The 25,228-nt window shown below is 47.3% G+C and overlaps 1 protein-coding gene across 2 annotated transcripts in view; it reads left to right on the top strand.

Moving 5' to 3' along the window:
- The window catches only part of FOXK1 (forkhead box K1), an 87,633-nt gene that overhangs the window by 26,339 nt on the left and 36,066 nt on the right, over nt 1–25,228 (top strand). For both annotated transcript variants that reach the window (XM_083474738.1, XM_083474739.1), the window contains exon 2: nt 15,539–15,736. In XM_083474738.1, coding sequence (XP_083330864.1) covers nt 15,539–15,736 — 198 coding nt within the window. The remainder of the gene's footprint in view (nt 1–15,538; nt 15,737–25,228) is intronic.

The raw sequence follows: 25,228 nt of genomic DNA, 5'->3' as shown, positions 1-25,228 counted from the left end.
CTGTCTCATGAGACCAGGGCCCTGCAGGATTTAACTTCCTTCCACAGAGCCTGTAACACAGAGCTATTCTGCCTGGCTTTCAATTTGAACTTAGCCTGATCTTTTATTCCCTTTCCTTCCCTCCCCTTTTTATGAAGCTTACCTGCTCTGGGATCCCACAGCTAATTCTCCCTGGTTTCCTCGCTGGGCCAAATAGGACTAATTTAGCCAGCTAGCCCTGGTGATCATCTAATGTTTATTGAATGAATTTCCCCCCTAAATTGATTTTCGAATTCTGAATTTATTGTTATTCACATTTTATACTGTATTTTATGCTGTTTTTGGTTGCATCGATTAAGTGTTTAAAATTTGTTGTTAGCCACCCTGAGCCCGGTTTTCTGAACTGGGAAGGGTGGGGTATAAATAAAAAATGATTATTATTTATTACTAAGAAGGCTCAGAGCCTGAGGAGTGATGGTGGGACAACGCCAAGGGAGAAGGGGGAGCAGACTGGTAGGAGGAGGTGCAAAAGAGGCAACAGGGTTTAGTGAGCAGGAAGAGGCTGCGGCAGAGAGCAGTCTAGCATCAGAGGCAGAAGCAGAGGAGGTCCAGAGTGGAGAAAGGCTGAAGAATCCAGGGAGTCTCCCCCTCCTGCTGCGACCAGCTCCCTTCTCCCCTGATCTCCCAGAACACGAAGAGAGAGATGAAATGAGAAGAGCAACGAGAGACAAGACGGTGGCGCCTCGATCTGCTTGGGGAGGAGACCTAGGGAGCGGTGGGAAGCCAGGGACCTTCAGTCCTTGCCACTGCCTCATTGGAGCAAGACCTAGTAGGAAGAGTTGCTGTGACCACTAGGCCTGCGCTGCTTTGGTTTTACTTGAAAAAAGAGCTAACTTCACAGACACCAGTGTTTTTTATTGCGGACCTGCTTGTGATTCCGGCTCCTGACCTTGGCCCAGCGTTGCCTGCACGGAGTCTGCTTTTCAGGACTTCAGACAGAGTATATTCCCAGTTCTACCTGGAGGTGCTGGACAGTGAACCTGGAACCATCTGCATGCAAAAGAGAGATGCTCCACTCCTGAACTCCATCCTTTCCCTTAAACCACAGCTTGGTATAAGGCCTGTGCAAGGATGGCAACTGATTAAAAGCCGTGCTTTGTTGATCTGCCTCTCGGCCAATTGATCAAATAAACGTCCTGTTATCGAAATCTCAATATAGGTGCCTTTTTCAGATGACTCGAGGCTTAATAAAGACCTGCCACTTGGCCGGTAGAAATAATGTTTGTTTTTGTCGTCGTTCTTGTTACCTGCTGTGTATTTACACACCAGAACAGAAATAGCCGCAAAGCAAGAAGCAAGTTTGCCCTTAAATCAACTAAAGCTTCTAATCCATTTATTGATCAACTCCTTTGATGTCTGCACCCCTCCTGTTCTGCTTTAGTGGCTCTTTTCTTCCGCAGCCAACCTCCGAAGATATTGGAGCTCCCTCCTATGGAACAGTGAAGCTGGGGGCACCTCTTTGCAAGGACGCCTTCGTGCGTCTGAGTAGATAATAGGCAGTGAGTTACGTGTAAACAAAAACACCTTAACCCAATTGTGCAAAAATATTCCTGCCCTTCCCTTGCCTAACCCTGAGCCTCAGAAGGGCCTTGCAAGTCAGCAGTAGAAGAAACAAGATTTACCAACTATTGAAGAATGGCAGGTGAAGATGTTGGACTATATGGAACTTGCCGAACTGACTGGGAGACTCCGAGACCAGAGAGAAGAGACAGAAGAAGACTGGAAGAAGTTTAAAGAATATATGAAAAAATATGTTAATATTTAAACAGAGTAGCTTTGGAAGTGGATATAGGCTGTAGGGTTATAAGTAGAAGATAGGGTATTTTAAAATATTATTTGTGAGTGATAAAATGTGAAGTTATTTTAAGTATGATTAAAAAAAATATGGTTAGAAATTATGATATATGTAAACTGCTAAAGATGAAGTAAAATGAAAATCAGATGGGTGGGACTTGGGGAAGCCAATTTAACAATGTTTAGAAAAATAAGGATATGAGAAGAATTTGTTTGCATTTGTCTTTTCTGTCTGTGTTTTTTATTTGTGTTATAAAATGAATAAAAACTTTTTTTGGGGGGAAAGAAAGTCTGCAGTAGCAGGTATTCTCACCGTCAAATGGAGAAGCTTTGCTTTTGCTGCCAGAAGCAAGTGCACAAATGGTGTCGTGCCTTGGCTGCATTTCGTGAGACCCTAAAGGGCAGCTGGGAGTGGGAGATCTCTCAGCGCTGGACCCATGGAAGGAATCTGAATGGCCATCTATTCCCTTCCCTTGATTAGTGCAGAATCCGCAATGACAGGAGTCTTGCAGTTACAGCATTCCCAAGTTAGAGGCCCTCCAGAAAAGTAGAACCGGCCACATCCCAGTGTAACCTGGTCCATTTCCTTAATAACAATTTAAACAATTTATTTAACTAAAACAATAACATTATAGCATATGGATCCATGTTTGTTAACTGATGTGGTTAAACGGTTGTTGTTTTTAGACTGAGTTTTAGTACACATGGAAAACTTAAAATAAATCTTTATTTCCTGATGAATAGCATTTGGACTATAATGTAACCTAAATAGAAAATTATCTTTAGAAAGATTTTTCCTCCAAAAGCATTTTATTTTAAAAATCCAATTTAAATCTAAAAATCCAATTTAAATTAAAAAACTGATTTTTAAAAAATATATATTAAAAATTCATTTATTTTTATCCACCCTGGTTGGGGATGGAGCGAGATAAGGGGAGGGAAGGCGATGTTCCACTGCATGAAACACAAGGCCTGTTCAGGTTGAGAATGAAGCTCATTCGTCTTGGATTGGCCTGCGGCAATCTCTTTATGTATTTGTAGGAGGAGTATCCAGAACCTTGGGCGCATCAGGCCTTTGGTTTCTTGAGGCCAGAGGTTCCCAAACATCACCCCAGGCTTCATTGCACTTTGCATAGCCATGTCAGGAAGAATCTACGCCAGATACCTTTGCAGCTTGCAAACCCAGCCGGAAAGCAGCACCGCTGAAAATGCAAAACAGATGTAAGGTTCAGTGGATTCAGAAATTTGCAGGGATGCTGCTCAGAGGTAGACCAGCTGCCTTGCGTCCAGGAGGGCCCAGGTTCAACTCCCGGTGGCAGTTTCCCTTCCCCCCCTCCCCCTTCCTGCAAATTCCTTTACAAAATACATTTAACTTATGGTCTGTATGCACCATTTCAATGTGTTACTATAAATAATTGCATACATGTACAGTCCTACCTCGTGTTGCGTCCGCTTCATGCTGCGTCTTTCCGCGTTATGTCCCGCGGCAACCCGGAAGTACCGGAACGGGTTACTTCTGGGTTTCACCGCATGCGCAGAAGCATTAAATCGCGCATGCGCAGACGCGCCAAATTGCACCTCGCGCATGCGCAAACGCAGCGCTTCGAGTTGCGGGCATTTCACATTACGGACGGGCCTCTGAAACGGATCCCATCTGTAACACGAGGTACCACTGTAATAGTTGTAATTTTGGTACAGTGGTACCTCAGGTTACATATGCTTCAGGTTACATTCGCTTCAGGTTACAGACTCCGCTAACCCAGAAATAGTGCTTCAGGTTAAGAGCTTTGCTTCAGGATGAGCAGCAGGAGGCCCCATTAGCTAAAGTGGTGCTTCAGGTTAAGAACAGTTTCAGGTTAAGAACGGACCTCCGGAATGAATTAAGTACTTAACCTGAGGTACCACTGTATATACATTCTGACACAACTTTGTTAGTATATTCAGAAATGTTTGTCTTGAGTGTTTAGAGTCATTTATATTCAATTTTTTGCAATTGTTACATGCCACATGCGTTGATGTAAACAAAGACATATCTCAGTGCAACCATGTTAAACAGTTTAAAGATGAAAATGAATAAAAACTATGTTGCAAAAAATTATATATATAAAAAAGGTTTGTCTTAGTGCGAAGTGCAGACTAGGCTGGCATTATATCAGCTTGCTGTCCTGCCCCTCTAGCTGTCAAGCCTCTTCTCCAGCCCAGGATTTTATTTGCCTGTTGTTTTTTCTCTTCGGCAACAAGTAAATGTTTGCTGTTCTCAAGAAAGGGAAGATATTTTTTAAAGGACTGTGAACCTTGCCGCTGCCATATCTTGTGGAGTGATGAGAAGAGAGTTCTTGAGCCTCACAGCCTTTGTGCATTTGGTGTGCGCAATGTCTCATGGAAAGCTTTGCTTTATTGTACAGTATATGGGGACATAATGGGCGGAAGAATATTTGTTTGGACTGCTCAGAACAACGATTTTTCTTTTGTGTGGCCCAGATAAATAGGTTACTTCCAGGACTGCTAAGTTTTGCAGCAGTAGCTCAACACAGGAGGAGAATGTTTGTGGAAATCAAAGTCTTTTCTGCAAACGATCTTTCTGCTTCGGTTTGGGGACCTTATTTCCCTTCTGGAAAGCACTGGTAATGTTATTCTAGTAACTTTTACTCTCTCTTTTTTAATATGAACATAACTTGTGGCATTTGTAGAAGAGGAAGAAAAAGGCCACACATCACAGTTATGACTTGCTTGGTTAAACAGCAGAGTGGAAGCAAAAAGAGAGAGCATGCCGCCCGCAGTTCAGGAAGTTGATAGTCTCAAATGACTTTCTTCACAGAACCTGTAACCTTTCTAATAACTGGGGTGGAAGGGTGTGCAGTTTAACAACAGTGTGTTAACATTGCAGCTTTCCTCTTTCCCAGTCCCTCATCCCCACCCGTCTAGACCATGGGTAGGCAAACTTAGGCCCAGGGGCCGGATCTGACCCAATCGCATTCTCAATCCGGCCTGCGGGCAGTCTGGGAATCAGCGTGTTTTTACATGAGTAGAATGTGTGCTTATATTTAAAATGCACCTCTGGGTTATGGCATAGGAATTTGTTCATCTTTTTTTTCAAAATGTAGTCCGGCCCCCACACAAGGTATGAGGGACAGTGGACCGGCCCTCTGCTGAAAAAGTTTGCTGACCCCTAGTCCTCCTCCTTTTCTCTCTCTAATGGCACAAGAACATAGATTGCAATCGGGGTCTGCAATAACAGCTTCTGGCCTATTTTAATGAGAGACTCTTGAGATGGGCAAGTCATCATCATCAACAACATTTGATTTGTATGCCGCCTTCCCATAGCTGAAACTACAGTGGACCCTCCGGATACAAACTTAATTCGTCCCAGAGGGTCTGTACTTACCACGAAAAGTCCATATTCGGAGTCGCCACTTCTGCACGCACGCGGCGCAACAGAGCACTTCTGCACATTTGCGTGCGTTGAAGCCTGGAAGTATAAACTTCTGGGTTTGCCTCGTTTGTAACTCGAAATTATGTTACCCAAAGGTAACATAATCCGAGGTACAGTGGTGTCCCGCAAGACGAATGCCTCGCAAGACGGAAAACCCGCTAGACGAAAGGGTTTTCCGTTTTGGAGGTGCTTCGCAAAACGAATTTCCTATGGGCTTGCTTCGCAAGACGAAAATGTCTTGCGAGTTCCTGCGGGGGTTTTTTCCTTTCCCCCCCTTTTTCCTAAGCCGCTTATCAGCTGATCCGCTAAGCCGCTTATCAGCTGATCCGCTAAGCCGCTAATAGCGCTAAGCCGCTAATGGGCTTGCTTCGCAAGACGAAAAAACCGCAAGCCGAAGAGACTCGCGGAACGGATTCTTTTCGTCTTGCGAGGCACCACTGTACCACTGTGTGCTCAAGGCGGCCTACAACATGACAAGATTTACAGAATTACAAACATAACAGAAGTCATAAACAATCAATCAAACACATCAGAAAGTATATAACAAGTGGAAACAATTTCCACATCAATTGTAAGATCGAAAATTATGGATACAACAATAATATCAATAACAGCAACAAGCTCTCTCAACCCCCCGGAAACAATACTCCAGCCTGAGAATCTGTTCAACAGGTTCAGCTTTTGTAGCTGGAGTCAGTCCGCACTCCACTCTCCCAGGCCAGATGGGAAAGGGCCGGCAAGGCAGGGCGCAGGTCTTCCAGGGCTCACAGCTAAGATGGTCTCATTTAAAACAGCACAGGTAAAAATTAAAAACAGTTTAAAAGCAGCTGCAGTCCTTGTGAAGCCTGTCAGGCCCCGTCCCAAGCCCAGTGGAAAGAGGCAAGGGCAGGGGCCTTCGGGCCCTCAGCAGGCAATAATAAGTTGTTGTTGCTGTTATTATTATTATTAGACCGCCAACTACCGTGAACTGCAGCCAGCACAACGCCACAAGCTAGGATCCATGGGAGTTGTGGTCCGAGACATCTGGACAGCACAACAGGTTGTTGAAGTCCGGACTGAATACCCCACGGTTTGATTCTGCAAAGACCGCTTGTAAATGTGCAAGGCTTGACTATTTATTTTCATCTGTTTGTTGCATTGCCATCCCACCTTTTTCCTCCACGGATCTCAAGGTGGCATATGTGGCCCCCTCCCCATTTGATCCTACAACAACCCTGTGAGGTAGGTCAGGCTGAGAGACGGCGACTGGCCCCCCAGGTCGCCCGGTGAGCTTTCTGACCGAGTATGGGAATTTGAACCCGTCTCCCAGGACGTAGTCAGACACGCTTAACTGCTACGTCTTCCAGATCCCTGGTGCCTTCTGGCCATGGTCACACAAAAAGGCCCCCCTCAGCGAAACAGTACATTGTCACATTAATGATTTTGCAGAATTCTGCATCCCAGTGGCTTTTCTGTATTTGCAGCCAAGCGTTTAAGCCTAAATGATCTGCTAGCAGACTTTGATCTTTCCAGGCTGTTTTTCTCCCAATTCCCCTGGACGCGTAATGTTGACATGCTTTGAGCAGCTTTTTGTACGTTTTTGCGGTGCGGGAAACGATTCTCTCGCGTTTGTTTCCTGACTCCCCATGCTGCCTGAAACCAGCTGGCGAAATGTTGACTTTCTCCAGCTTCCAACAATGACACCAACAGAACGTGAAGGCAAGGTTTATTGTACCCAGTGTTTGCAAAGCCGTGTGTCCACATGCAGATATCTACTGTGCTCTACCTTTGCAGGCAAAAAACAGGCATGCCCACTCCCAAATGATGATGATATATTATACCCCACCCATCTGGCTGGGTTTCCCCAGCCACTCTGGGCAGCTTCCCACAGGAGATTAAAAATACATTAAAACATCAGTCATTAAAAATCTTCCCTAAACAACACTGCCTTCAGATGTCTTCTAAATGTCAGACAGTTGTTTATTTCCTTGATGGGAGGGCGTTCCACAGGGTGGGTGCCACCACCAAGAAGGCCCTCTGCCTGGTTCCCTGTAACTTTCCTTCTCACAGTGAGAGAACTGCCTGAATTTGGAGCAATTTGACTAGCAAATATGAAGCAGAAACAAATGCATATATTCCGGCTTTGTTTGGATGGAGGAAGGAGTTGCCTCAGGGCTTTGCGTGCACACAAAAAAGGCCAATTTATTCAGGAGGGATTCAGAGGGCGAGTGTGCCAAGGAGCTATTTTAATACGTCAAATCCTAGCTAACAAGTAGGAGTCCTGCTTAGCTGAATCCTTCGCACGTGTTGCCTGACCGCCGGCACCATTGTCGTGTTTGGCCACAAGAGCTTCCTTTGAGCTTTGCTATTTTTGGTTCTTTTGGGGATTTGGCAGAGAGGATCCTGCCAGGCCTGAGCGCTTTCTAGGCTTAGCATCGCTCCAAGAGCCCAAATGTATTTTTGCCAGATGGAGCAAAAATATTTTAACTGGAATGCAGAAGAGGGGAGGGGGGAGCAAGCAAACGGCTTTGCACTTTGCTGTGGGGAGGGGTGTTTTGGGGTCTCCCTCCTTCCCCTTCAGGCTTAGACAAGACTTGGGTGTCATGTGCTGTTATCAAGGCCACAGACATTTTGCATCTTTCTAAGGCCGGTCCAACATCTTAAAAAGCAGAGACATCACCTTGCCAACAAAGGTCCGTATAGTAAAAGCTCTGGTTTTCCCAGTAGTGATGTATGGAAGTGAAAGCTGGACCATAAAGAAGGCTGATCGCCGAAGAATGGATGCTTTTGAATTCTGGTGCTGGAGGAGACTCTTGAGAGTCCCATGGACTGCAAGATCAAACCTCTCCATTCTGAAGGAAATCAGCCCTGAGTGCTCACTGGAAGGACAGATCCTGAAGCTGAGGCTCCAATACTTTGGCCTCCTCATGAGAAGAGAAGACTCCCTGGAAAAGACCCTGATGTTGGGAAAGATGGAGGGCACAAGGAGAAGGGGACGACAGAGGACAAGATGGTGGGACAGTGTTCTCGAAGGTACCAGCATGAGTTTGACCAAACTGTGGGAGGCAGTGGAAGACAGGAGTGCCTGGCGTGCTCTGGATATGGGGTCATGAAGACTTAGACACAACTAAACGACTCAACAACAACAAGGCGGCCCTGATCTGTTTGCTGGAGGCATGGAACATGCACAGCTCGCTTCCTGTAGTATTAAAACTCAGCGTGGTTAACGGTAGAAGCAAATCAGTGTGGTGGTCTGTTGTGGGATTTGGGGGACCTGACTCTGCTGCATATCTCAATCTTCTGGAAGCTGGGGTAATGATGGGGTCTTCAGGTGTCGTCCCCCCCCCCCTGAAATCAGCACCAAGCTCCTAGCGGTTGCCTAACTGCTAATACCAAATAGGCCAGTACAGTTGTACCTCTCGGTTCTCGAACGTAATCCGTTCCGGAAGTTCGTCCGACTCCCGAAAACATTCAAAAACCAAGGCATGGCTCCCAATTGGCTGCAGGAGCTTCCTGCTCTCAATTGGAAGCTGCTTTGGACGTTCGGCTTCCGAAAAACATTCGCAAACGTTCAGGAGCCAAAACATACGAGTACCAAGGCGTTCGGGAACCAAGGTACGACTGTAAAAGGAATTTGTACCTTTTGCTTCTTTGGTGTATTGATTGATTGATTGATTGATTGATTGATTGATTGATTGATTTAAAAGCGTTTAATATTTCAAGGATCTTTCAGCAGGACCAAACCCAGTATTTATTTTCTTAGATTAATGTTCCACCTGGGTTTTTTTTTGGAGGGGGGTGAGGTAAAATGATAGTCCCACTCACGAGTAGACTAATGGAAATGGGTGGATTTAAGTTGGTTGCAGCATCCATCAGTTCTGTATCCATGTGGACCTGCTGTCCAGGCTGTGTTTAAAAAAATGGGGGGGGGGGTAGCAGTAGAGTCTCTGTCAAAAGTCATGGGGTGCATTTGTGGGCTTGCGTTGTCGCAGGGTGTGATTGAAAGTGCAAGCAACCTTTCCAGGATTATTATTATTATTATTTATACCTTGCCCATCTGGCTGGGATGCCTGGTTTGCCCTGGTCCTCACTCTGCAAAATAAGGTGGATCTTGAGAAGGATGCATTTCCTACAGTCTGCTCCCTAATTTCACTGTGGGGTTTAATTAAACTGCCCCACAGCAACCTTGCGCCAAAATAGGGAGTCATTAACGTACTAAACCAGGAAGCATTTTCCGCGGAGAGATTCCGCAGGGGTCATTCTTGGGCCTGCCAATGCTCAACAACAGCTTCATGGATGGTTTGTATGCAAAGGAACAGACTGATTCTTATCATGGGAATTACATTACCTGAGGTCCCAGGGCGAGGTGCAACAATGGAAGACGTCAGTGATATTAAAAATATTTACGAGGAATGGTTGAGGGAGTTGGGCATGTTTAGTCTGGAGAAGAGAAGATAGAGGTGATCTTCAAATATCTGAAGGGCTGCTGTGTGGAAGATGGGGCAAGTTTGCTTCCTTCTCCAGAGGCTGGGACTCAACCCAAGGGATTCCAGTTACAAGAACAGAGATTCCAACATTAAGCGAATTTTGGGACACTATATACAGTGGTACCTTGGGTTACATACACTTCAGGTTACAGACCCCACTAACCCAGAAATATTACCTCAGGTTAAGAACTTTGCCTCAGGATGAGAACAGAAATCGTGCTCCAGCGGCACGGCAGCAGCAGGAGGCCCCATTAGCTAAAGTAGTGCTTCAGGTTAAGAACAGTGTCAGGTTAAGAAGGGACCTCCTGAACAAATTAAGTACTTAATCCGAGGTACCACTGTAATAATAATAATTTATTATTTATACCCCGCCCATCTGGCTGGGTTTCCCCAGCCACTCTGGGCGGCTTCCAACAGAATATTAAAATAGAATGCATTGGTACCTCGGGTTAAGTACTTAATTCATTCCGGAGGTCTGTTCTTAACCTGAAGCACCACTTTACATAATGGGCCTTCTGCTGCTGCTGCGCCGCTGCTGCGCGATTTCTGTTCTCATCCTGAAGCAAAGTTCTTAACCTGAAGCACTATTTCTAGGTTAGCGGAGTCTGTAACCTGAAGCGTATGTAACCTGAAGCGTCTGTAACCCGAGGTACCACTGTAGTCTGTTAAACATTAAAAGCTTCCCTAAACAGGGCTGCCTTCAGATGTCTTCTAAAAGTCTGGTAGTTGCTGTTCTCTTTGACATCTGATGGGAGGGCGTTCTACAGGGCAGGTGCCACCACCAAGAAGGCCCTCTGCCTGGTTCCCTGTATCTTTGCTTCTCACAGGGAGGGAACTGCCAGAAGGCTCTTGGCACTGGACTTTAGTAAAGCAACTTGCACAGCAGATTGCGTGGGATAAACCCGAGCAGAAGGGGGTGGGTGCCCTGCAATGTGAACGCACAGAGATGGTTAGCAAAGGGGCACAGCCATTTGTAGAAAGAGAAAAAAAAACCCAATGTGAGCCCAGCCAGGATTATTGTGTCAAGAGAACAACCTTTCAAACTGGCCTCTGGATCTTTCGAGCATGTAAACAAGCTCCGATAGTGCAAATATTTTCAGGGATTGAGCAATGCAAGACGTCTCCAGAATTTACAGTTCCGCGGTGATTTATGGAAGCCTTCCTATTTATACGGCCTTGTTTACATCGCCTATTGCCCGGCGAACTGTGAAAAGGTGTTCTTTTAAAAAAGAAAGCCTGAGGCGGAGGAGAGGCCCCAAGTCTTATTTCTCCCTCTGTTGATTTGTTTGCAGTTTGCTTATTCTTTTCCCACAGCCGTACACTTCTCTTAATTTTTTTTAAAAAAAATTCTGGTATTTCTCCCGTCTTCTCTGATCTCTGGCTTTCAAACGCTGCTATTCTTTCTCTTTACAGCCTCGTGTTATTCATGCATTCTTGGCAGCGGCTGTTGAATTTCGGATGTTTTACAGAAGGGATTCACAAAGGAATCCTTTTTTTCCCTTTCTGCTATTCTCCTTTACTATTGTTATTAGGAACAGGGTTTGTTTGTTTGTTTGTTTGTTTGTTTGTCTGTTCGTTTCCCCCCTCCAGTTCAGCAGTTGAAAACGAATGACGTTTTTTGAGTGAACATGCATTCTTTTGAAATTAAGGGGGAAGGACAGCAAAGTAATTGCATTTTTTTTAAAAAAAAAAGAAAGAAAAATTCCATTAGCCTCAAATGTTTATTATGACACTCTTCAAGTTTTAGGCGTGCATTAATCTTCTGTGAGCTTTTAAATTTTGGATGTCAAGGGTAGAGTGGTATTTTCAATCGGCCCGGACCCTGAAATCTTCATCTGAGGCCCTTCTTTGGGTGTCTGCCCCACGAGAGGTGTGGAGGGTGGCAACATGAGAACGGGGCCTTTTCTGCAGTGGCTCCCCATTTGTGGAACAACCCCATTAAGGAAATGGGGGGGGGATTGCTCAGAGTTGTTGAGCTTTTGGGGAGGTGGATTGCTGAAAATGACCCGCCTGACCGCCGCTGCCATTCGCACGCCTTCCCGAAGCCACCAATCGTCTGCCCGCCAGCAGCCGCCAGTTGCCGCAGCCGCAGCCAATCGCCAGCAGGCCTTGCCGCAGCCACCAATCTCTCCCCCCCCCCCATTGCTGCTGACAATCTCCTGCTCGCCGCTGCCACCAATCACCCATTTCCCCCTCTCCACTATCTGTGTATAAGATGACCCCCAATTTTTAACATTTTTTAAAAATAAAAAAATCGCCCTATGCACGGAAAAATATGGTAACGTATTTATTGAATTTATATCCTGCACTTTTTCCTGAAGGAGCCCACGGTGGCAGAGTTGAGTGGGCGTGCGTGTTCAAGAGTTTTAATTTGTTTTTCCCCCATTTGGAAACATTCTTCTTAACTGCCAGAATGAGAGTGCTTCACGGAAAACAATGGTGAGCCCGAGAAACGGGAGTTGTGCTCTTGGCGCTTCCACTCAGGACGGCGACTTCTGCTCCTGTCCTCCCGGAGCGTCTCTCTGTGCTGGAATTGCGATCTCACATCCTTTTAAGAGGCTGCTGTTAAGAGAGACGTAGAGAAGTAGCAGTAACCTTGGCAATGCACTGCCAGCCGTCTTGGCGGCAAGAAAAATGCGCCCGCCGAAAATTGACTTGTATGCTACAATGTCCATCATAACGGCCCTTCCTTATAGCACGTTTGAGGTCCGTGTGGCCGGTTGCCATCGGACATAACTGCTGGCTGGGAGAATGTCCGCCGAAATGGTGTAGCCTTGCCTGGAGCAAAAAGCAGGTGGAGTGTTTTGGTTTGTTGGGGAATGCAGGTTATGCGAGGGGATTTCACAGAGCGGTGATGTATTGATCCCAAGGTGCCTGGCGGAGGCTGCGAAAACTCGCTCAGCTCGTTCCTGCTTTGCTGCTGGAAAAAGCCAAGAAAAAGGTTCAAGCGAGTGCAGGGTTCTTTAGCTTCTTCCCAACTGCAGAGGCAAATCTGGGCTGCTTGCTGATGGCGTGGAACAAACAGCTCCATTGTCGCTTGTCATATTGTGAGGCAGTCCAGTGCAAAAGTGGGGGGGGGGGGCGGACTTATTTTATCACACAAAGCAATGGCTGAGTTTTTACAGGGTCAGAACCTTAGCCTGCGACGACACTCAACACGGACGATAAAGCTTTCGCGTTCTTGGAAGGAGGCTGCGGAGAGAATAAAAAGCTTAGAAACGGCGAGCGGCAATTCAGCAAAAGCTTGTAGGTCAAACTCGGCTGCGTTGAGCTTTCTGCCGCCTGCTCCCATTTTTGCAGGGGTTGCCCCCAGGAGCCCGGCCGCCTCCTTCCCCCAGCCATATGAGTGGTGCTAACAGCATCCTGACCGTGAGTCCAAAAGCCCCTGGCAAATTTGCTGCGGAGGGCAAGGGAGCTCATCTCAGAAGGATAGATGGACAGCAGCCAGGCAATGACTGAGGAAGTTTATTTTCTGTTTGATGGGCCCTTTCCTTGATGTGATTTCAGGGCACGATAAAACCCTTGCCACACTCAGCTCCCAAGCTGCTGAGCAAGCTTCTTTGAGACAAATTGGGGAGCTGGGGTTCATTTTGCAGAATGATGGTTATGCGCTGGGGTCAGGGGAGAATGGTCCCTCTACTAATTGCTGCGCCACACTGGGTGAAGTGAGTGCCTACTGGCAATTCCTTGCTTGTGAGAGTGGGTGGGGCTCCTCTGGCTATTCCACCGCTGTATGGAGTACTGTGCTCCCTTGGTTCTCAAACTTAATCCATTCTGGAAGTCCGTTCCAAAACCAAAGCGTTCCAAAACCAAGGTGTGCTTTCCCAATGAAAGTAATGCAGAACGGATTAATCCGTTCCAGACTTTTTAAAACAACCCCTAAAACAGCAATTTAACATGGATTTTACTATCTAACAAGACCATAGATTCATAAAATGAAAGCAATAAACAATGCACCGCAGTCACACAAAATATCAGTAGCTGAACTGGGTTCCACACAGTCAGAAAAACAAAATAAATAGCAAAAGCAGGCAGACCCCAGTGTAACACTCAAAACAGAAGTGTGGCCCTCAAATTGGAAGCGTAACACTCAAAACAGAGCACATTCAGCTTCCAAAAAAAGTTTGCAAACTGGAACACTTCTGGGTTTGCAGTGTTTGGGTTCCAAGATGTTTGAGTACCAAGGCGTTTGAGAACCAAGGTACCACTGTACAGAGGAGAAGATGGTGTGTCAATCTGTGCCTTCTGAGTTCTTGCAGCCAAGGCAGCTGCCTTCGGGACAGGTTGCTTTGGCCTGGCCGACCCACCGGGGGAATTTAGCACCAGTGACGCTCCGGCAGCGGTTTGCAAAGGGCACACCTTTGCAGACGCGTTTCGGGGTCTTTATGTGCGAATGGAGCACGTCTCAACGCTTCAGGGGGGCTGCTCAGCCCAGCCCAGGTGATCACGCAGAAGGCTTCCCTTGCAGTCGAGACCTTGCAGTCACCATGAATGAGCGAAGCAACGTGGACAAGGCGTGAGGAGGAAAACCCTTTTCTTTTGGCGTGTTTCATTAGGGCAGGGGCCCTGGCTTGGAGGGGGAGGGGTTATTGCATTGTTGTTTTTATTTTGACTATATATTTTGTGGTTTTATATTTAAACTTTATGCTGTGAACTGCCCCGAGACCTCTGGGTATAGGGCAGTATATAAATTTATTACAGTGGACGTTTGGGTTGCGAACGTGATCCGTGCTGGAAGCACGTTTGCAACCCGCAGCATTCGCAACCAGCAGCGCTGCGTCTGTGCACACGCGGGTTGCGATTCGGCGCTTCTGCGCATGCACAAAGTGCAATTTAGTGCTTCTGCACGCGCGCCGAAACCCGGAAGTAACCCGTTCCAGTACTTCCAGGTTTGGCGCAGTGCACAACCCAAAATCACACAACCCGAAGCGTCTGTAACCCGAGGTATGACGATGATGATGATGATAATGATAATAATAATAGTAATAATAATAATAATAATAGTGCCACCTTCTGCTTTGCTCATAGAAGGTCCCAAATTTGGTCATTGGCACCTGCAGATAGGGCTGGGAAAGACCCCCGCATAATCCCCTGGAGAGATGCTGTTAGTTGGCGTGGTTATAGATTATAGGGTGGCACCAGTATTTGGAATTTCCCAGGGATGTTTTCCTACCGGCACAGGTCCAGTTGCAACTGTGGAGATTTCTGGGTGCCAGGTTTGCGCCCGCCGTTTAGAAACCCCTGACTTAGTCCATAGTTAATAACATTTCCGTTTTTCCACAGTGCGTGTTTCTCCTTGCGTACAAGCGAATTGTTGTAAGAGCGAGCTATGGTCAAGCAATGTAGTTTAAATCATAGAATCGGAGAAATATAGTGTTGGAAGGGATCCTAGAGGACATCTAGTCCAACCACCCTGAGATCTACGGGCATAGGGTGGTATACAAATTGCATAAATAAATACCCACTCACCCACCCCCGGGTAAACAGGCATTCTGTTGTGGCAACCTTGATTTAAGTTGCCGTTTGGCCCCCAGCTGATATATCTTGAGTTTCTAACTTGCAGATGGTCCTAAACTACATCTCCCAAATTCCCTGACAGTTAGCCGTGCTGCCTGGCACTAATGGGAGTTGTAGCCTCTGACAGCCCTCCTGCAACAGGGAGTTCCATAGTTTACGCGTTGCATGCAGAAGGACTTAGAAAACCAGCCGTTTTGACTCTTTCCTCGCTGCGTGTCTCGAACCATTGGCCCTTAATGTTTTGCAGGCCGTTTGACTCTGTTTTCTCCCTCTCCGTCCTCTTCCCCAGGTGTACTATTCGATTCCCCAGCACAGCCATCAAGATCCAGTTCACGTCGCTCTACCACAGAGAGGAGGCGAAGGAAGCAGCCTCGTCGCCTCCACTTCGGCCGCTCTACCCCCAGATATCGCCGCTTAAGATCCACATTCCGGAGCCGGACCTCCGAAGCCTGGTCAGCCCCCTGCCCTCTCCCACTGGCACGATCAGGTAGGGGGGAGCTTTGCTATTCTGCACCAAATCGCAATTGCAGGACCAGTTTGAGGGCGCTTCCCCCCCCCCCAAAGGAACCCATCGCTCATGTGTTTGATGCGCAGAGTGAGAGAAAGGCCTGCCATTTTGGTGGGTCAGGGCAATGAAGAGGCGGCTAGCGCTGCAGAGACTCTAGGCAAGCAGTGGTCCCTTGGTTCTCAAACTTTAATCCGTTCTGGAAGTCGGTTCCCAAACCAAAGCGTTCCAAAACCAAGGCACACTTTCCCATAGAAGGTAATGCAAAACAGATTAATCCGTTCCAGACTTTAAAAAAACAACCTCTAAAACAGCAATTTAACATGAATTTTACATGAATTTTTATAATTAAAGAATCTGTAAACTATAGAATGGAATAGGAAAACTGGTGGAAGGGAAGGACGAAAACGAAAGCGATATTCAATGTTCTGTACTACAAAATAAATAAGACAGTATTGCAGATGATAAAAATGAAATTTATTATTTTTTCTTACCTGCACTGATGATAGTCATTGTTTGGATGGGGGGCTTTTATCCATTTCTGCAGTCACACAATCAATCAATCAGTAGCTGAACTGGCTTCCACACAGTCACAAAAACAAATTAACTGAAAAAGCCTCGAAAACAAAAACGCAAATTAAAAAGCAAAAGCACCAAACTTAATCTGTTCCAGAAGTCCGTTTGACTACGGAAATGTTCGAAAACCAAGGTGCAGCTTCTGATTGGTGCAGGCACCCCGGAAACAATAACTGACAGCCACATCAGACGTTCAGCTTCCGAAAAACATTTGAAAACCGGAACACTTACTTCCAGGTTTTCGGTGTTTGAGAACCAAGGCATTTGAGAACCAGGGTATTTATTAAATCTACATGTCACCCTTCGTCAAAAGATCTCGGGGCAGTTCACAGAATACTATTGGCACTCCTTTTAGAGGACGTCAAGTCCCACCCCCCCTTTCGCCCCATGGGGATACCATTGGAGTGATGGCTAAAATTACCCCTGCTCACTCCAGCGATGGGGGAAAGCATGTTTTGCCACCCCAAACTAAACGGGCTCTATCACGAAACCCGGCCAAGTTACGCTTCTCCCGGGTCGTGCTAGAGCAGGGCTTCTCCACCCTGGTGTGGCAGGAGAGGATGGGAAATGTGGCAGGAATAATCGAGAACATTCAGTATTATATTTTGGGAATGGCTCCTTTTCTTATGTAGCTTCATTGTTTCATACTTTCTGGATTCCCCGTGATCATATTGGAAAGTCTTTCCTGTTCTAAACCAAGCACTGCTAGGAGCTGCTGCTGTTTGTGATTTCTTGTCTATTAAAAAATCAACGTGGCACGAGCAAATTTTTGTTCTGCAAGTATGGCTCAGAGAAAAAAAAGTTTGAGAACCGCTATGTAACATTCAGAGCAAGACTGGCTCTCGTATAGAAGATGCCCGAGTTAAGTTAGGTTTGTTTCTTTGTGTCATAAAACGTGTGCACTGCTTGTTTGTTTTAACAAAAAACCTCAAAGCAGTTTGCAAAAAGAGAAATCGAGAAAAAATGGCAACAATATCAAAGCATACAAAAAGTTACAGTACCGAAACAAATTAAAATTTACACCAACTTTCTTCACAACGACTCTGTGGTTGTATGGAAACCAAGATACATGGTGGAGGCGGAAGAAGGGATTTGTTATGATGCATATTTTGTGAAACTCTGTTCCAATTGAGCAGCAAGCAAAGTATACATAACATTACCCTGTCTGCTTTGCTGGCATCTTGACGGAACCAAGTTGTTAATGGATTACTTTTATGTTTTGTTTCTAAACCGCTCCTTCTTTGCACAGGAGCGTGTTTTTGCTCTGAGTCCGCCCATGAAGAGGGCTATACATCAGATTCTGCTTTCTATCAAACTTTGCTTTCTAGCCATTTTCCCTGCTGTGGGGCTGGGTTTTCCAGGATTGCTAGGAAACGGGGGCTCCTCTGCTACCCAGTAGCCATGCCCAGTGGTGATTTTCAGACCGGGCAGTACAGTGGTACCTTGGTTTACAAACTTAATCCGTTCCAGAAGTCTGTTCTTAAACCAAAGCATTCTTAAACCATTCCCATAGCAGCAGGGGACTCAATTTACACGTGGAACACACTCATCATTAAGCAGAACATGTTCTGCTTCCAAGGCAAAGTTCACAAACCAAAACACCTACTTCTGGGTTTGCAGCGTTCTTAATCCAAATTGTTCGTAAACTAAGCTGTTCTTAAACCAAGGTCCCACTGTATTTTGTGTCGCGGCACTGTGAGGACGCAGTGATACTGTTGGACCTGAGTTCCAATCCTCACAGAACCATGACTCTTGCTGAATTGCCGCCAGAATTCTTGCGAAGCTAAACTGGAACAACTCCTTGTTCTCTGCTCTGGCTCCCTTGAAGGGTGTGTGTGTGTGTGTGTTGCAAAGTCAAGAAGGCGACTTGCTTGTTCACATTGAACCGTGGTTTGTTCTAATCAGCGGTTTAATGTGACTCTGTTCAGGGAACGCTCGCCATGGGCTCCCATGAAGAGAACCATCCGTCAGCCTGAGAGGAGTCTTGACGTTTAATATTTTGAACCATTTATTTGTTTTATTGCATTTTGAGTTGTATCCTGCCTTGAGCGCCTCGGCCGAACAGGAGAATATAAATGCATCAAATGAGATAAAGGGGGGCAGTGAGACTTGGCACCCACCTTTGTCTCCCTCCTGTGCAACGGTTGGAGTCACAGGGGCCCTTGAGTCTGCCAGGGAGCAGTCTTAGAAACTCCCTGGGCACCAGGTGCGTTTTGCAAGTGGTGCGGGACCAATTGTGACCACGTGGAGATTTCTGGACTCCAGGTTGGCGCCTGACATCTTCATCTGGCTGGCCCCTCCAGCTTTCTGAAGCAGGTCAGCAGAATAGCTTATTTTTCACCCTTATATCCCACTTTTTCCTCCAAGGAGGACATGGCTGAACCCACCCCTCCGTTAATCCCTACAACAGTCCTGTGAGGTAGGCTAAAAGGCTGTGACTGACTCCAAGGTCACCCAGTGAACTTCCTGCCTGAGTGGGGATTCAAACCCTGATCTCTCAGGTCCTCATCCGACCCTCTCACCACTACACCCCACTGCCTTCCTAGAGTCCTTCTGCTATGGGGCAGCTTTATAAATTAAGTAGGTAAATTAATATGGGGAAAGCAAAATGTCCCTTAGAGCAGGACCTGAACTGTTTTCCTTGAAGCTTGAATTTATTTCATTTTGCATTGTCTTATTTGAAGTTTTAATGTGTTGTAAACTGCTTAGAGATTCCCCCCCCCCCCTTTAAAATATAAAGCGGTATAGAAATGAAATTAACAACAACGGCCCCCGTTTTTTAAAAAAGGCACTAGGACATTCCATTGTGGCCACCACAACCCCGGTTTAAGGTTCCATTTGGCAATTAGCTCATATGTCTGAGTTTCTCGCACTGCCTGAGAGATAATTGCCTGTCCACAGCAGAGCAGAATCTCAGCCTGGAGAAGGTCTCCGTGAAAAGCCTCTACTCAGGAGAGTTCGGAAAGGCAGGGATGGTTAACAGAGCCATCCTGAGCAGATCAGCTGGCGAAATACCAGGGCGGCTTCTGCCGTGGGTCACGCAGAAGCCACCCAGTGTGAAACTTTGTTGTTGTTTAGTCATGTCCGACTCTTTGTGACCCCCTGGACCAGAGCACTCCAGGCACTTCTGTCTTCCACTGCCTCCCGCAGTTTGGTCAAACTCATGCTGGTAGCTTCGAGAACACTGCCCAACCATCTTGTCCTCTGTCGTCCCCTTCTCCTTGTGCCCTCCATCTTTCCCAACATCAGGGTCTTTTCCAGGGAGTCTTCTCTTCTCATGAGGTGGCCAAAGGATTGGAGCCTCAGCTTCAGGATCTGTCCTTCCAGTGAGCACTCAGGGCTGATTTCCCTAAGAATGGAGAGGTTTGATCTTCTTGCAGTCCATGGGACTCTCAAGAATCTCCTCCAGCACCAGAATTCAAAGGCATCAATTGGGGTTAAAAGCCATTCCTGCCTTTCCGATACGCCCAAATAAATGGGAGACCCAGAGCGGCCAGGCTTGGAAGAGAGAGAGGCTGCTGTTGCTTCTCTTCCTGCGATTTATCTCCTGCCTTCAGTGTTTGCACGTGAAGGTAGTTCTGCCCTTGGTTCTCTGTTGACACCTGCAGGCCTGAGCTTGCTGTGGGGGCAGGGGGGGCAAACTTCTTTCAAAGAGGGCCAGATTTGATGACATGAACATGCGTGAGCTTTTTTTAGGCTTGGAAGCTGTTGAGCTTTTTTCTAGGATTTGACCCCAAGAAAATAAACTGCCGCTGGGGCTGGATGAAACCGGCCAGGGGGCCAGATTAGGCCCCCAAAACGGACTTTGGACATGCCTGCTGTAGGGAGCGACGTGGGGCAGGGCTCCTGCAAGAGGGAGCGGCCATATCTCCCTGGCAATGCACAGGCTGCTAGCCCACTTGGTGACCCAAAATAATAAATAATAATCAATTTTTATTTATATCCCACCCTTCCCGGTTCAGGAAACCGGGCTCAGGGCGGCTAACAACAAATTTAAAACACTTAATTGATGCTACAAAAAAAAAAACAACAACCCCACAGCATAAAATAGAAGAAGAGGAGTTTGGATTTCATATCCCGCTTTATCACTACTCGAAGGAGTCTCAAAGCGGCTAACATTCTCCTTTCCCTTCCTCCCCCACAACAAACACTCAGTGAGGTGAGTGGGGCTGAGAGACTTCAAGAAGTGTGACTGGCCCAAGGTCACCCAGCAGCTGCATGTGGAGGAGCGGGGAAGCGAACCCAGTTCCCCAGATTACGAGTCTACCACTCTTAACCACTACACCACACTGGCTATACGGTATACAGCATGCATAACAATAAAATAAAAAATCAATTTAGGGGGGAAATCCATCCAATAAACATTCGATGATCACCAGGGCTAGCTGGCTAAATTAGTCCCACTTGGGCCAGCGAGGAGACCAGGGGAGAACCAGCTGTGGGATCCCAGAGCGGGTGATCTTCATAAAAAGGGATGGGGAGGGGAGGAAGGGGAATAAAAGATCAGGCTAAGTTCAAATTGAAATCCAGGTGGAATAGCTCTGTCTTACAGGCCCTGGGGAAGGACGTTAAATCCTGCAGGGCCCTAGTCTCATGGGATAGAGCATTCCACCAGGTCGGAGCCATCACTAAGAAGGCCCTGGCCCTGGTGGAGGATAATCTGACTTCCTTAGGGCCCGGAACCTCTAAACTATGGTTATTCATGGACCTTAAGGTAGTCCGTGGGACATACCAGGAGAGGCGGCCCCGTAGATACGAGGGCCCTAAGCCACAAAGGGCTTTAAAGGTCAAGACCCGCACCTTAAACCTGACCCGATACTCCACCAGGAGCCAGTGCAACTGGTAAAGCACTGGGTGAATATGCTCCCTAGACCAAGTGGTTTGTGCCACTGCCCTCTTCTTGCCATAAACTCATCCCCTTTGCCTCCTGCCCTTTGCGTTATTCAGAATAGCGGTTTGCACTGCCCCCGAAGGATGATAACAACACAATAACATTCAAGAGAGGTAACAAATAGGGCGATTGTTATTTACCCGCGCAGCCAAAGCCATTACAGAGCAAATACATAAAAAACATTATTAAAACCAGGTAATTCTGCCAGGTAAGAGTTTGTTCCCCTGAAGAACCTAACGTATCCCCAGAAACCTTTCTCCTTAAAATTGCCGCTCTATAGGCAAAACAGCCCACTTTTTCAGAGGTGTGTAGGGGGGAGCTGTCCCCTAATAAAAAGTTAATCACATACCCAATCGATGTCTCAGCTGGGAGATTTACATCTTTGAAGAAGGATGCTCTTAAGTCATCGATTGGCCAAAACAGTCAATTGCACATTTATTCAAAGTGCAATTAAAACTATCCAGTTTAATTAATCCAACCCCTTGGTCCGGTGGCGGCAACTTTTCAAATTCTGTTTGTCGTTTGCACCCCCTGCAGCCCCCTTGCCTCATTGCACCCCTTTAAGCATCCCCACAGCTCTCCAGGGGGGTGAGATGTTCTGGACTACAACTCCCATCAGCCCCAAGTGGCAGGCCTGTTCTGGCTGATGGCTGCTGTAGTCCAAACATCTGGAAGGCACCAGGTTGGGGAAAGGCTGGGAGAGGCAGTGGTGGGCTCGTTGTTTGCCCTGGCAGAAGGCATCTCCCTGGGTTTTCCTGCCCCTTCCTTTGGTGGTTGGAAGAGAAGCAGCCCCAAAGTGCCTTCTGTCACTCCGTTCCAAAGCTTGCATGTGTGAATATTTTATTTTTATTTCGGTCACAGACCAGTTCCAGCCCACATACAATATCAAGGAAGTCATAAAACACGATAGGGATACATTTGAATTTGCAGTTAGGTATAACAGGAACAATACAGATATAGCAACAGTTAAAAATATATATAAATTAAAACTTAGTCGCTAACATGTAACCTAAAATTATCATTTAAGCAGGCTTTAATCATTATGATAGCGCAGCTCGTTCCCTAAGTTTTATGGCAATCGCACAGAATTTGGCTACCCTTAATGTGATCTCAGGATCCTTGTCCTCTACAAGGACTCGGTTCCAAAGCTTGCATGTGTGAAAACAGGAGAAACGCTGGGGAGCAAGTTCTGTTTCCAGCCCCTTTCGCAAGCAGCCTTTGCGGTTTCGTCACCTGGCGCCCTCCCTCTCTCGAACGCAGCTCCGACAAAGAACCACACCTTGGGGATTGGTTTCCAGGTTGTCACTTTGAGGGAGGGGGGCAAAGCAACCCAGCGCATAACCTGCATATTTTTTTATGCTTCCCCACTCATAGAATTGGAAGGGACCCCAGGATCATAATATCTCCTCTGCTTCCCCGCCCCCCCCCTTTGAAGACAACAGCCCTGGCTTCTCCCGCCGAGCCTTGCAAGAAAAGGGCTGCGAGATGCTCAGCGCTTCTAACATCTGCTGGGGCTTCAGCAAAAAGCAAATCTATCTGAGCTTCTTGGAAAAAAAGCCCGCAAAACTCTTTCTTGAGGTTTCCTTCTTTTGCTGAACCTTTTCGTTCTTGTTTACAAACATCCCCTTTCTGTGCACACCTCTCAAGGTTTCCTCTAAACTGCTTTTCTTCCTCCGGACATGAACGAGATCGGCCGCCTTCAGTATACAGTGGTACCTCGGGTTACATACGCTTCAGGTTACATACGCTTCAGGTTATAGACTCCGCTAACCCAGAAATAGAGCTTCAGGTTAAGAACTTTGCTTCAGGATGAGAACAGAATTCATGCTCCGGTGGCGCGGCGGCAGCAGCAGGAGGCCCCATTAGCTAAAGTGGTGCTTCAGGTTAAGTACGGACCTCCGGAACGCAATAAGTACTTAACCCGAGGTACCACTGTATTTGAATAATAATAATGTGCTTTTCGTGCATTAAAGGCAAGCAGGCAGCTGTCTTGCATGCAGAACGCCACAGGCTCCATCCCTGCAGGTGGTGCAAGGCTGAGACACATTCTTCCTCGTTGGAAGTGCTCAAGAGCCGCTGCTGGCCAGTGCAGCCTGCACTGAGGTGCCTGGGTCCCTCGTCTTGATTCTGTAGAAGGCAGCTTCCTGGTCAACCATCAGTCAGCCTGAGCCACCTTGCCGGGCTGTTTTGAGAGGACAAAACAAGGGGGAAGAAGCCCTTTGGAAGTAGTACAGTACGAGTTCCCTGCCTATGGGGGCCCAAAGTGCTGCTTCTGTCTCTTCGCATTGCACATTTTTTAGCTTGCAGGATTTGCTCCCGCAAGCTCCGGTGATTGATGGCTGTGGGTTAGGCAGATTTGCGGGGTCGATAGCAGAACCGTTCAGCTACCGTGAGCTCAGTGGAGCCTCCACACCCAGAGGCAGCCTACCCCTCTGTTGCAGGTAAAGGTAAAGGGAACCCTGACCATTAGGTCCAGTTGTGGCCGACTCTGGGGTTGGGGCGCTCATCTCGCTTTATTGGCCAAGGGAGCCGGCGTACAGCTTCCGGGTCATGCGACCAGCATGACTAAGCCGCTTCTGGCGAACCAGAGCAGCGCACAGAAACGCTGTTTACCTTCCCGCCGGAGTGGTACCTATTTATCTACTTGCATTTTGACGTGCTTTCGAGCTGCTAGGTTGGCAGGAGCAGGGACCAAGCAACGGGAGCTCACCCCGTCGTGGGGATTTGAACCGCCAACCTTCTGATCGGCAAGTCCTAGGCTTTGTGGTTTAACCCACAGCGCCTCTCGTGTCGCAGGAACCTGGAGCTAAAAACAAAAACAGGAATAGTGCCTGCTTAGCATTTTTCCAGGTTGCTTCCAGCTGGCCGGCTGTCGGAATCGCAGCCCCTGTCCAGCGGCGACAAACACCCCCCCCCCCCGTTGCCCATTGACCCTCTGCAAGAAAATTGGTCTTTTTGGAAATGTGTTTCTTTGGGGTTGGCTGCTTTTGTGGGAGCAACTTCTCCTCCTCGTCTTCGAGGAATGTCAGCAATCCTTCTGTGAAAGCGAGGTGGGTGGGGACTCCTAGCCCTTCCTCCCCACCCCTCCCTTGGGAGTCTGATCTCATCAGCTCAGCTTTCTCCCCCCGCCCCCCCCTTCTTGCTTTGGTAGCTGTTTCACTTGCCTAATTTGGTGCGCCTTTGCCTCGCTGTGCCCTGATTGGCCATCCGGGGCAGGGAAGGAAAGGGGGGGGCACTTTTTGCAGATCCTAAGTTTACTTTCCTTTCTGGAAACCGGAGCCTCGGATGGCCTCTCCCCTTCCTATTCCTCCCCACACTTAAGGGGCAGGGCTTTCTAACTGCAAGGGAACAGAAACCAGAGGCAGCCTGGCAGCGGCCAGCAAACGATCCCTTGACCCCTTCTGCCTCTTGCCCGCCTCTCTGTTTACTTCCCAGAAATCTCCCCTCCTCTTTGCAAAAAGAACCTCTTCCGTTTCTTTTTTCTCTCCCCCTTCTGAAAGTTTGCAATTTTTCCCCCAGCACCTGGAGAAAAGTTGAGTCAACTAAACCCAGCATGCTCACTTCAGCCGTTCCACTGTGGAAACTGCTGCTGTTTTGAGGAATTACTATTAGACTCCTCCTCCTCCTCCTCCGCTTCCCCTCCTTTCCCCCTTCTTCTGAATTTCCCTTTTTCGATTAAGCAATTAATTGCTTTGCCTCTAGCAGACACTGTTGCTTTTATTCCCCGTTTCATTCCTGTACTGCTTTGTACCTTAAAGGAAAATAACTCGAAGCGGTTTGCGGCACGTTAAAACGTCAAATGAAACAAACCCAGAGGAAAACGACAGCTGGGCTGGTTAGAGCGTGGCTCTGAGAACGCCAAGGTTGCAGGTTCGAGCCCCATCACGGGCAGCAGCTGAATATTCCTGCATCGCAAGGGGTTTGGACTAGGTCAGGGGTCAGCAACCTTTTTCAGCCATGGGCCGCTCTACCGTCCCTCAGACCTTGTGGGGGGCTGGACTATATTT

Source organism: Podarcis liolepis (genome assembly GCF_965112155.1).
Source record: "Podarcis liolepis genome assembly, chromosome: 14".
In the NCBI taxonomy this organism is placed as follows: domain Eukaryota; kingdom Metazoa; phylum Chordata; class Lepidosauria; order Squamata; family Lacertidae; genus Podarcis; species Podarcis liolepis.
Note: the sequence above shows the minus strand (reverse complement) of the source record. Positions and strands in the feature narration are given on the sequence as shown.